Raw genomic sequence first — 13,643 nt, 5'->3', positions numbered from 1 at the left:
TTTTTTTTCTATTTCAAAACTTACTTCAGCCCTGGGGCTGAAGTAAGTTGCACGCACCGGCTGATTGCTGGCGCGCAATCCCAAGCACAGCGTCAAATGGCCGCTGTGCCTGAAACCTCTGGCCCCACCCCCTCCCCGCCCCTTTTTGCAAGCCCCGGGACTTACACGCATCCCGAGGCTTTACGTGCGTCGCCGGACCTTTTGAAAATAGGCCCGGCGTGGGTAACCCTTTGAAAATCCGGCCCATTATACCTTATTATAACTAGTTGTTACATGTCAAGATAGATCCTAGCCTTTGAAATGCATCCTAAGTGCACGGTAGACCTGGTTTGGGACTATAAATCATAGAGTCCATATATATGGTAAATGGAGTTATTTGCAACTCGCGTCTAATAATGTAATAATGTTTAATGGAGTGAAAAGACTATTTGTGTATGTAAGCTTTATGTATAATTTTATTCTGTGATATATATTGATGTTCTTTGTCTGCTGTAATCAAGAGTTTGTCTTCTATATCTAATTTCTTAATAAAGGAAGTCATATACATTTTTAATACACATTTAACATTAGTGCTCTGTTTCACTGTTTCATCCTGTATGAGATTTTTTTCTTTTTTTTCAGTAAGTAAGCACTTTAAATCACACTATTGCCCAATCTCTTTTTGGTTTCTAATTATATATATGTATATATATACACATATATATATATATATATATATATATATGTATACTATAAACACGAAAGAGGAGAAACCTATAAACACCGAACTATATGTATATATAGTTCGGTGTTTATAGGTTTTATATGTATATATTTATACATATATACATATAGTTCGGTGTTTATAGGTTTCTCCTCTTCTAGTGTTTTAGAAAGAATAATCTTTATTACTTAAGCTTTTTTTTTTTTTTTAAGATGTCAATCAGAACTACATTTTTTCAGCTGGTAAAGACAAGAATAATACTCTGGATCTTTTTTTTCCCAACAAAAAGTCCAACCATTCTGCATGCAAACTCAAACTAGCCCTTGCTCCCCTGCCACTCCAGTTAAAAAATTATGTTAAATATTAAAGGCTAACGCATTAATGATATTTCCCATGGGTAGAGAGTGGCCATAAATCACTGTGGAGTCAGGCTGAAGATCGGTAAATTATAAATGTAACACTGGGCAGTATTTCCGGAGCCACTCTCCATAGACTTAAACCAAGGAAATAGAACAGGTTCTCTCTGTCCAGCATTCTATCGGGTCACAATCTTAATGTGGACTCCATTTTTAGGTCCCAGGGTAGTCTCAGATTTTAGCAGCAGTGGAATCTGGAAAAAAAAAAAAAAAAGGTTCTCATAAGAAATTGCCATACTGGGTCAGACCAATGGTCCATCAAGCCCAGCATCCTGTTTCCAACAGTGGCCAATCCAGGCCATAAGAACCTGGCAAGTACCCAAAAACTAAGTCTATCCCAATACAGCAAGATGCTCCTTTTAAAATGATCTACCCCACCGAACCTGTCACCAGAGAAGGAGTGAGGTTGAGGGGAATCCAGCCTATTTAAAACCCTTGTCCCCCCTCCGCCTTCTCTAACCACCATCAGTCATTCCCCAAGGCACACTGTGAAGGCCACATGACCTACTCTGGATTTACTGAGAAGAACTGAGTGGCAGAACAGATGCTGTTCTCGCAGCAGCATAGATGAAATGGGAGGAAGGGCAGAAGGTTCCCGTTCTCCAAATACAGCAAGAGCCACCGTCAACTATTATAAATATTTAAAATTGATTTCAGAATTACTGGTTAATTTGTGATAGAAATTTATGCAGGCCAACCCAGGACATGCCTGCAGTACTAGGACCCGTGCTGCAGAAATTCCAGCCTTGGATTTACTTTCTGCTGTGGTTTTTGGAGTAAAGGCTAATGGCAGAGCCGATACACTCGAACCCCTTGAGAGAAGTAGGAGAACAGACACTGCAGGGCTCACCTCTGCTGTCAAACAAATGGCATAGAAGCCTTGGAAGAGGCTTTTCCTTCCAGCCCTACTTGGCAAATAGACCTTAACCATTTGGGCAATGATCCAAATGATGAAATCAAATAAATAAATAAACAATCCTAGAGAGCTAAGGGAGACAACAGTGGTGGAGAATGGCTCGAAACTCGGCTCAAAGGTATTTTGGAGAAGGTTAAACAGTGATTGTACTCTTTATTCACTCATGAACTATTTCTGGGTGCACAGGAACATGCACCCACCTGTGTACGAGAGCAGGTTTCAAACTTGTATTTTTGCAGGACTCGGACAAGAGTGATCTTCAGTTCCAAAAGTGCCAATCTCATTCCAATGCAGCTGCGGGGTCCTGCCCCAAAAGGCAGGTACACAAAGGGACTGCGCTTCTGTTTCGCTTCTGGTGTAAATCTGCAAAGGCAAAGTCCATTGGGAAAAACACTCAATTTTCTGCAATGTATTTCCATTTTGATATTTAATGCTTGCATTATTTCAACCTCATTCTAAGGGAATGGTGAGTCAGAGGGTCCTAAAATGTGTCAGGAAGGAAAGGAATACTTCCAGGGCCAGCTCAGAAACACAGCGGCAGGACTGTGCAGAAGACCTCAGAGTCAGGTCTTACAACTCCTTGGCTGGGGCTGCTGCAGAGGCAGCGTGCACAGGCCCTGGAGGAGAAAACCCTTGGCCATCGCACAATAGCAACACCAAGTGGCTGAATTTAAGGCCTCCTCCTGGACTGCATGGTTCCAGGAGCTCTGGTGCATGGCTCCTGGCTAACGACGGTCCATGTGATGACTGGGCTTGGTGAGTTGGGTTGGGAGGAGAAATAAAATAGAGGGGAAAAAATATATCCCTGGGTTGTTGCGAATGTAGGCACAGGGTGCCTGATCCTAGCCCAAGGTCACATTGCACTGGAAGCCGCCAGCCCCCCTCCCTCCCAAAAAAATATGGAAGCCTCCAGCAGGTTCCCATGAGTATCTCTACGGAAAATGGATAAGCTAAGAGAGTCAAGGAAAAATACCTATGCTGGGGCTGAATTAAAGTCACCACTGACAGACCTAGAAAAAAAAGATTTTCACAGAGAAGAAAACGTTCGTGGTAATGATGACACAGGCAGAAAACTAGAACATAACATGTAAAGAATGAATTTGGTCTCTTTCAGATTCTCTCTCTCTTGTTCACTATGCCATCCCCTCTCCAGTGGTGGTGGGGTGTGTGTGTGTGTGGGGGTGGAGAGGATCATCTAATTCTAGAGAATACTATTACCTTTTTAGATCCATGTTAAGCCAAACACAGAGTTTAACCTTGAGGATAAAAATATGAGATGGAAAAGACACTTCACACGGTACCTCTCTGGAATAAATTTCTCTGGTTCTGGCCAGTGCTCGGGGTTATAGTGAATGTATCCAACAGGAATCTCCACCAATGATCCGGCAGGGATGCACTGCCCAGTCACATCACAGTCCTTTGAAGTCTCCCGAGAAAATCTGCCAACCAGAAAAAAGTCATGTTAGCTAAAGAGATCGTGGCCCAGAGTAAGGCGTCCTGCATACAGCTACAGTCTGTAAAACATCTGTAGTAGAAATACTTTGGGGCCGATGCAAAAAAGGTGCACTGAAAGCGGGTGCTGATTGGTCCGTTCACTGACATTATTTTTTAAGCTTCCTTTTTTATGTCCCAGGGCTTCGAAAAATGTGTAGTCCAGAGGCGGGGCCGTGGGCGGAGTCTTGGGCGTGTCTGGGGCGTGTCGGCGGTCTGGGGGCGAGGCCGAGTGCCCTGACACAGCGTCCTGTGTCGGGGCCTGGCACGCCAGCAGTGAGCTGGCAGGCGTAACTCTACGAAACAAGGTGGGGGGGGGGATTTAGGTAGGACTGGGGGGTGGGTTAGATAGGGGAAGGGAGGGAGACCAAAAAAAAGAGTTCCCTCCAAGGCCACTCCAATTTCGGAGCGGCCTTGGAGGGAACGGGGAAAGCCATCGGGCCTCCCCTAGGGCTCGGCGCGCGCAAGGTGCACAAGTGTGTACCTCCTTGTGCGTGCTGACCCCTGATTTTATAACATGCGCGCGCATGTTATAAAATCGGGTGTACATTTGTGTGCGCCGGGTAGTGCGCACAAATGTACCCCGTGCACGCAAAATTTAAAATCGGCCCCAAAGTCTACTTGCATGTGCTCATAGTTTGATACTTTATTAGCTCTGTGGACACCCAAATTTACTTTATGGGTTTATTTTGTGTATATATTGGATAAAATGTGACTCAACATGTACTGTACATTAACTGGGGTTCCATGAGTGGGGAGGGGGGAGGGCTGCTAATGGAGTGATGGAGAAGGAATTCGTTGGGAGAACCATGGGGTGGGGTGGAGATTCTTCAGCGGGGAGATAAATGTAAAATGTTTAAAATAGTATTTCTGTTTTTGGCCGGGTTTGCATCAGAAACAAATACCTGGGTTCTGTTTGAATTGTTCCCATCTATTACTAATAAAAAAAGATTTACACTAAAATTAAGTCAGGGGAAGACCCAGATGTTTTCTTAAGGAACTTTGAGAGGACCACCTGGCATGGCTGGCCAGAAGCCACCTAGACCTGGTGAATCTGCTTACAAGCAGAAGCAAGCAGCTTTTCAGGCTGAAAGGCCAGATGGAAGAGCTAGCTATTTGGAAGTTAAAAACACCGCCCTGGAAAGGGTAGCTTACACTACTAGTAATAGTGCTGGTGTGGTACTCTATAGCCCGGGGAAAGCCCACGGAGCCTATTTCATTGCCTAAAGGATGCTGGATGGAAGTGGCTACAGCCAGAGGTGAAAAGAAGCCTCAAAGTAGTCAACCAGATCTCCCTGGACAGGCTGGACCAGTTCATGTGGAATGGATATGTCGACACCCAGGGCTCACACTAGAGAAAGCACTGGAAGTGGCAGATCCCCTTCCAACAGGCCAAATTGATGCCAGAACTAATACAGAAGCTAGAAAGGCAACCCACCCAGGATCCGCAGCGAGAATGCAAGATCCCAATAAGGTTCCTCTGAGCAGGAAAACTCTGGTTCTATACTCCAGTCACAGAGCCCAAGACCCACCAGCTTGTTTTAACTTTGGGGAGAAGTAATTTGGCCAAAGACTGTCAGGTATAAACTTAGATTGTAGGCCCTCTGGGGATAGGGAAATCCCTACAGTACCTGAATGTAATCCACTTTGAAGCGCTGAAAAAAAAAAAAGTGTGAAAAGCGGAATATAAATAAATAACTTATAATGAAGGGAGCGAACCTATTGATATTCCTCATTTAGGATTTAGGGATTTTGTGATCCTAGTTGAGCTGGATGAGATCCCTACCTAAGCTCTGGTGGATTTGGTGTGCAGGAAGATTTATCAGTAAGGATCTAGCATAGTGAAGGTATATTGGATTGCATGAAGGTGGTAACACTTGCCTGCATACATGATAAGCAGCAACAATACCCAACCAGTCAGATCTTACCTACGGTACATCAGTGGCACAAGTCTATATAGAAGAAGGAATACTTTTCTGAGATGTATTTATCCACAATTTGAGACTCTGTGGGGCCAGCTTATGGCCAGTCAGGCCAGCCTAGACTGTGCTGAGATATCTCCTCTGGAAACACTGGTAAACATTGGTGTTCCAAATAGATTTTTTTGATGCTGATCTCAGATATTACTTTGAAATTTGTACATCACGTAAGGTTTTTGAGAAATGGCCAATTTTGTGTTACAATAATTGTGAAATTTTAAAATAATCTCGCGTACATATATTTTCTTGCTGGACAGTAGTTTTTATGATTTTTAAAATTCATGTCGTATTTTTGACAGCCATAAGCAACATAACATGTAAGAGAGGCTAACTTTTTTTTAAAATACACCAAGAAACTCTGCCTGATCATGCTAGAACTTGCTCGGGCAAGCCCCAGCTTGGCTGCAAGATTCCAACTTGTTTCCATGACGACGCAGCCTTATATAAGCAGCAGCAATGAGTAGTCTCCTATGCAACGTCTGTGTGAATGAGAGAATCGTATCGCTAAAACTGTTGTTTAAAGCTTGTGGATTTAATTTCATATACTTTATGAAACGTCGTGCCAAAGTCGTAAAAGCCGTGACACGTTTTGTTACGTCTGTGGGAGTTTACTCTGAAAGCACAGAAAGGAGTATGACTGTATTCATTAAGAAGGCATATGAGTTATACTTCGGGTGCAAAATTGGTGACCAGGACAGAGCATGGGCCCCTCATACATGTTGCGCATCTTGCGCCAGTAATCTGCGAGCTTGGCTGAAAGGTGTTCAACCATCCATACCGTTTACCATCCCGATGATATGGAGGGAACAAAAAGATCATATAACTGACTGTTACTTCTGCATGACGAATGTGTCAGGATACTCAAAGAACAGGAAATTTATTGAGTACCCTAAACTTGCATCGGCAATGAGACCAGTCCATATGATGACAGTCTTCCTGTTCCAAAACTGCCAGAGGTGTGGACACGATGACGAGGATGAGGAGATAGGTGATGATGGCGAGCCATTGCACATGGAAGCTGTGCCTGATCCTGACTTTGTGCCATCAACATCCAGCGATTCTCATTTAATATCTCAATCAGAGCTGAATGATCTGGTCAGAGATTTGGATTTATTGAAGAGTCAGGCAGAGCTGCTTGGGTCAAGGCTGCAAAGGTGGAATCTTTTGTGATCTGATATGAAAATTTCAAAATTTCACAGCCATCATGAAAATTTGACAAAATATTTCAACCGAGTAGGCAGTCTGACTTTTTGCTGTGAAATCAATGGATTGTTTTTGTGCTCTCGGATGTGACCATGACCCAACAGAATGGTGACTGTTTATTGATTCATCAAATTTGAAGGCTGTTTTGCAGCACAACGGCAATATCTACCCATCAATACCTGTCAGACATGCCGTTCATATGAAAGACACTAATAATGAGACCCTGAACAATATAACATGTAACTAAATCTAAATAAATCAAAGACCTGTTATATGGATGTCAGTTTGAAGTCTGAGTGTACCTTCATACGATGCTGTAAAATGATACAACTATCGTGTCTGTGAGCCTAAAACAAGGCTTCAAAATCATTAGGTACCTCAGTAGCTCTTAATGTTGATGAGTCCACTTCCAGATTACTGCATTAATTGCATTGATGATATCTGTAATAAAGCCATTAGTGTCACTTATCTTCTTGTGGTCGGTCTTGTGCAGCCGACATCCAGATGTTTCGGAGACTGGCTCCTTCTTCAAGGGCTGAAATTACTCAAGAGAGACTTGTGGAACTGAGATAATTTGTGCTGTAATGGCAGAGTAGTGATGACAATGTTCATTCATTTAATGTGGACTATCTCGCTGTGTTTAGCGGTCTGTGGAGCTCCGTGCTTTGCAAGCGGCTGCTCCTGCGGCTCCTTTGCTGGCCTTTTGACATCCAGATGTTTCGGAGACTGGCTCCTTCTTCAAGGGCTGAAATTACTCAAGAGAGACTTGTGGAACTGAGATAATTTCTAAAAAGAGCATGAATAAGGACATCTTTCAGTTATTGAAACAATTTTCACTTAACTTGTGACATCAGAGAATGTAATGTAATACATACGTGCTGTAATGGCAGAGTAGTGATGACAATGTTCATTCATTTAATGTGGACTATCCCGCTGTGTTTAGCGGTCTGTGGAGCAGCAAAGGAGCCGCAGGAGCCAGCAAAGGAGCTGCAGGAGCAGCCGCTTGCAAAGCACGGAGCTCCACAGACCGCTAAACACAGCGGGATAGTCCACATTAAATGAATGAACATTGTCATCACTACTCTGCCATTACAGCACAAATTATCTCAGTTCCACAAGTCTCTCTTGAGTAATTTCAGCCCTTGAAGAAGGAGCCAGTCTCCGAAACATCTGGATGTCGGCTGCACAAGACCGACCACAAGAAGATAAGTGACACTAATGGCTTTATTACAGATATCATCAATGCAATTAATGCAGTAATCTGGAAGTGGACTCATCAACATTAAGAGCTACTGAGGTACCTAATGATTTTGAAGCCTTGTTTTAGGCTCACAGACACGATAGTTGTATCATTTTACAGCATCGTATGAAGGTACACTCAGACTTCAAATTGACATCCATATAACAGGTCTTTGATTTATTTTGTTCATATGAAAGAAACATATGAGAACATGCAGCTACTGCTGAACCACATTGAGTACTTGAGGTACAACTGGAATTTGTGTGGTGATCTCAAGGTAATTGAAATTCTACTGGGTCTGCAGCTTGGTTACACCAGGTATTGTTGCTTCCTTTGTGAGTGGGACAGTCGAGCAAGAGATTTGTATTACATCAGAAAAGTCTGGCCTCTCCGCAAGAAGTTGGTTCCAGGGCAAAAGAATGTTGCACACGACCCATTGGTGGATCCAAGTAAGATATTTCTTCCACCTTTCCACATCAAACTTGGGATCATGAAAAACTTTGTTAAGGCAATGAACAAGCAAAGTAAAGCCTTTGATTATTTGCGGCAAATGTTTCCACGCATAAGTGATGTGAAGATAAAAGAAGGTGTTTTCATTGGCTGAGCTGTGATGAAGGACAGCCACTTTGATCGTCTTCTGCAAGGGACAGAACGTGTTGCGTGGACAGCCTTCAAGAATGTCGTTTGTAACTTTCTAGGCAACTATAAGGCAGCAGACTATGTCTAACAGGTTGAAAATCTGCTTCAGGCATACAAATTGATGAAGTGCAACATGTCATTGAAGATACATTTTCTTCATTCCCACTTGGACTTCTTCGCAGACAACCTTGGCGCTGTGAGTGACGAACATGGTAAAAGGTTTCATCAAGACATTGGAAAAATGGTATCAAGGCAAGTGGAACCCCTCCATGCTGGGTGACTATTGTTGGACTCTCATCAGCGAAGCATCAGACAGTGATTTCAAATGAAAATCAGCGGCAAAACATTTTTTATTTTGTTTCCTGGTGCTAACATTGCCATTGCCTACTATTCCTGAACTGAGTCCTATTCTTTGCTTTCTTGTTTATTTCCACAGACACTCATAATCTGATATTTATTTTCTTTATACAAAGTTATACATGGTTTTGTACTCTTTCAGTTATAATGTTATATTGTAAAGCACTATGCTGAATTAATGTTTGAATGTAAACCGAGGTGATGTTACTTACGTGCCCCGGTATATAAAAAAATCCGTAAATAAATAAATAAATAAATAATAGCTTATGCCGCTACAGACACGTAACAATGTTTAATGTATATTGCATTTTTCTGGCAAACGATACGTGATACAGACATAATAAATGCATATTTGTGTTCAGCTTGTTAAAATCTACTTGTTTCACCGGAGGTTGTGGAGGAAACAAAATGTTCCCAGAAATGTGTTTACCAGTGAAACCGCTCCTCCATGTGTGTACCGCATGGAGGAAAGTTAGACAGACCACGGAGACAACACCGGAAAAGAGAATCTGGAGATCACAGTATTTAAAGAGTGGCCAGGGCTTTACTGGGTTCACTGTGCATGGTGACATGTATCAAAGGGGACAGTGGCTAGTCCGGGAACCCCTAACTGATTCCCCAAAAGGGTGGGAAGGGTAAACCTGGAAAAGTTAAACAAGCCTCATTTGAAAGCAGTTCCCTTGAGTTGACCTGGAAGCCTGTACAGGCGGTGGAGGGGACTAGGGGACTCCCAGACCAACCCTACTCTCCACATGATAAAGAAATGATTAGTCCTACCGTAGTTCAGGGTGGGAATGGTAAAGTACTACATTGCCTCAGGTACAAAAAAACTTAGATTGTAAGCCCTCTGGGGATAGAAAAATACCTACAGTACCTGAATGTAAACCAATGTGATATCTTGATTGAGATGAATGTCGGTATATAAAAATAATAAATAAATAAATAAATAAAATAAATAGGAATGGTAAATTATTTTCCTGGGAGTTAACCCGAGTAGAGGTAGATACTCGATCTGACAAGGTCAAGCTGAGCAGGAAGATATGTAAAGGAGGGTACGTTATACCCTACTTAAAAGTCCAGAACCAGGCATTTAGCCTGGTCCACCTTAAGACAGCAACAGGTGCCTTCTGGTTGCAGGGCGTTTTTCCTGGGGAAAGAGATAAGACAGGGCCCAGAGGGAAAGGGAAGCCCCAGACATGAGGAGGAGGTGGCAGAAGCTTTGTTAAAATTACTTTTTGTTTGCAGCACTGCTGAGGTAAGCAGGCTCTTGTTTGATTTTTGCCTGTAAACAATACAAATCTGTAGAAGACTAGCTGGAGTTCAATCTAGTCTGTCCTCTGGCAGCCAAAGACTGCGCATGCTGTGCTGCAGACCCAATTTCAAGAATCTTGCTGTAGCCATAAAAAACGGAGGAAAATCCTTCTGTAAATAGGTCCTACAGTACTTCTGTTTATCACAGATTATCAGCCAAATGTTCTAGAATAATAGTATCTGGTTTTGCAAAAGGAAATACATAGTTTTCCTTTTTGAACCTTCTAGATTCTTATCTATTTAGTTTACATTTCACTTTTTGGCACGTCAAAGCGGATTACATTCAGGTACTGCAGGTATTTCCTGGCCCCAGAGGGCTTACAATCTAGGTTTGGGATCCTGTTCTGCAAATTAAAAGGCCAGCGATGAAGATAAGTTTCTTGCTTTATAAATATACTTCCTTTGTCTCTCCCCTTCCCCTTTCATGTGGGTGATTGTGCGGTTAAAACTTCGGAAGTGGTGGACCACAAAATGTTTGTTCATCACGATACAAATGTAAGGTAAATCTTCAGGGCTGTGAGGCTGTGCACACATTGTCAATGGTTGTTTGGTGCTTAGTTTAATAAAGACGCTGTAGGCGTTTGGGGGAAGACATTATAAAGAATATTTATATAATTGTGGAAATTAAGAGACAAGTCTAATAACTGGTAAGCAGCAGATAGATATTGCCTTAGAGGGCAATCTTCCAAGGGATTTCTGCCTGCAAAAAGTGTTTTACCCCCCGTAAATCAGTCATTCATATTTATTTATTTATTTATTTATTTTTTAAAAAAATTATCCTCAGAAAAAAGGAGAAGCAAATTTCTGTGAATACTTTATCCTTAGGCAATTTTCAAGGGAAAATTGTGTGTACTTTTCCTTTGAAAAGTGGTGCCTAGACCACAGATGAAAAATACCAGCGGAGTTTGCAGCAAGATGGGGCAGCTTGAAAATTGCTGCCCTACAGGTACAAAGGCAGAAGCCAGAATTCTGATCCCATGCCTATGTTCCCTTTATTATGTACTTTGTTTTTATTGTGACTTCTGAACTAAAAAAAAAAAAATATATATATATATATATATAAATAAAAGATACAGATATATGCTGTGCCTATCCTGGCATAAACAAATTAACCTGATGCAAATGGTACCTGAAAGCTGGTGGGTACATGCGTAGCGTCTCAGCAATCACCATATCCAGGTAAGGCATTTCCTGAACCGTTCCGTACTCTGGGATGACCTGAAATTCCAACAGAACAAGATGCTTTGAAACATCACCCCATGCTTGGTGTGCCAATGCTAACATACCACTGGGATAATCACATTGTGACGACCTCTTACTTGGTAACACAAATAGAATTCATAATTGTTACCGAAGCTGGCCATGTCCTGATCTCAGATTGTGATGTGTGACATGATATAACTGGAGCAAAATATCAGCACAGGGCATCTGGGGGTCTATGCACTAATGCACTTTATCTGGCAGTTTTAACACGAGTTAGTTCAGAGACTTCTGAGTCCCAAAACAGCACTCTTGATAGAAGATTCCTACCACAGACACAGAACAGAAAAAAAATGCTCATTAAGTTAAACCTGTTTCTTCAGTCTCTGCCAGGATTATGCTCCCAGTTATTTAGAGGAAAATATATAATAGTTATTTCCTGTGTGTTGGAGAATAAGACTCCATTCTAAACTCAAAGCAGGCGATGGGAACTACATTTCTGTTTTGTTACACATTTATCTATCAGGGCTGGCATCAGACATACTAGAGACCAAGGCAGAAGCTAAAGAGTGGGCCCAGCTCGTGCCAGGCTCACCGAAGTTCTGCCTCAGCGTCATAGCTCAGCTTAGGCAAGGGGGCCCAGGCAATTACTCTGCATGTCTCTCTCCCCCAAAATACCCAGAAAACTGGCCCTGTTATTTGTGCTCGATTTATTGCCATAACGAAAGTTCTACGAGATACTCTTGTACTGTCAAAGCAGTAGCCCACTTTTGCCATCGACTACTCAAGCTCAGGATTCCACCAGCTCAATAGCAAAACAACGATTTTCCAAGCAACAAGTAGGAGTGCTAAACAAAGTAAAGCTAGCAAGTAGCCAAACAGGAACAGAGCAAAAAAGTAACTTTTAATAGCAAAACTGAAAGAAAAAAAACCAAACAGCTTCAAACAAGGACATGTTTAGTTCTCACATGCCAGAGAACCAACTGTCAGGGAAGGAACTGAGTAGAATATTTCTTTTAAAGGAAGGGGTGTGAGATAAGGAAGATTAAAAGTAAACATGGAGTGAAAAGTGAAACATTCACATTTTAGTACACTCACACACATACACATCATGTCTTGCATTCCATTCACGCTTTCACCTCCGATATTGGATCAGATATCTCATTGCCTCTCTGCCATCTTCTTTTCAATAGCCCAATTCCTCCCACAAGTGAGCATTTCTAAAACTAATTTCTGTACTTTCCTGCTAAACTTGCTCCCCATCTTCCTCTCCTCATTCCCCAATGCCAACCCAAAAAAATAAAATAATCAGATGCAGTCCAAAGTAATTAAGTTTGCACCCTACTGGCTAATATTTCAAATTAATGTCTTTGTGTCAGTGTTCACTGGATTCTTTGCAGGCGGTGACACCTTCCCATTGGACCAACACACTGTAAAATTTATCCAGAGATGATAGATAGATATTTCTTATGTTTATCCCGAAAAAAAACAGTCAAGACTTAAAAAGAATCCAGTTTTCTCAAGGATATTACAACGTTTACACTCTCAGAAGTCAATATGCAAAGGGGGTTGACTGGTTAGGTTCATCCAAGTTCTGTTGAGCAGCTAAGTCATTACCCAGCTAAAACATACCCGGGACTGAAAAAAAAAAAAAAAAGAGGGGTGTGATTTAAATTTACCCAGTTCTCAGCCGTACTGGCATTTAATATTAATTTATTCACTTCCCTCACCACTGATTGGTCCCTTCATTAACAGCTGTCAGTGAAAGGACTAATCCCCCATTTAGAACTCTGTCAGTGAAGGGACCAATCAATGGTGAGTGACGTGCATAAATTAATATCAAATGCCAGTACAGAGCAGTGGGAGAAGGAAAGAGTCTGTTCTCCCATGGCTTTATCGTATGTAGGATGGTGCAAATTTGAGGGTGGGGGGATGCTTACCTACTGCTTGGCTCCACTGTGTATCTGGGTAACTTTAGCCAAGTAAATTCAGCAGAAGACTTGTCCTACAGAGTATTGAGCTAATGCTATCCAGATAACTTTACTCAGATAACGTTTACACTCACTGGCTTACTGAATATTGACAAAACTATACAAAACCCGACCAGTCTACAGTAGCAATGATATTCACCTGTGAAAAACTACAGACAGCAGATGTTAACAGATCTAACTCTGAGACCATCACACTC

The 13,643-nt window shown here is 42.0% G+C and overlaps 1 protein-coding gene across 8 annotated transcripts in view; it reads right to left on the bottom strand.

The window, feature by feature from the left end:
* Positions 1–838: 838 nt before the first annotated feature.
* Positions 839–13,643, bottom strand: part of TBXAS1 (thromboxane A synthase 1) — a 396,138-nt gene continuing 383,333 nt past the window's right edge. For 7 of the 8 annotated variants that reach the window (XM_029599777.1, XM_029599780.1, XM_029599774.1 and 4 more), the window contains exons 11-14: positions 11,385–11,473; positions 3,337–3,474; positions 2,236–2,398; positions 839–1,313 (exon numbers count right to left, since the gene is read on the bottom strand). In XM_029599777.1, coding sequence (XP_029455637.1) covers positions 1,239–1,313; positions 2,236–2,398; positions 3,337–3,474; positions 11,385–11,473 — 465 coding nt within the window. In that variant the 3' untranslated portion in view covers positions 839–1,238. The remainder of the gene's footprint in view (positions 1,314–2,235; positions 2,399–3,336; positions 3,475–11,384; positions 11,474–13,643) is intronic. The other variant, XM_029599776.1, reaches the window with a different exon arrangement.

The sequence above is a fragment of the Rhinatrema bivittatum genome, chromosome 4 (assembly GCF_901001135.1).
Source record: "Rhinatrema bivittatum chromosome 4, aRhiBiv1.1, whole genome shotgun sequence".
Taxonomy (NCBI): Eukaryota; Metazoa; Chordata; class Amphibia; order Gymnophiona; family Rhinatrematidae; genus Rhinatrema; species Rhinatrema bivittatum.
Note: the sequence above shows the minus strand (reverse complement) of the source record. Positions and strands in the feature narration are given on the sequence as shown.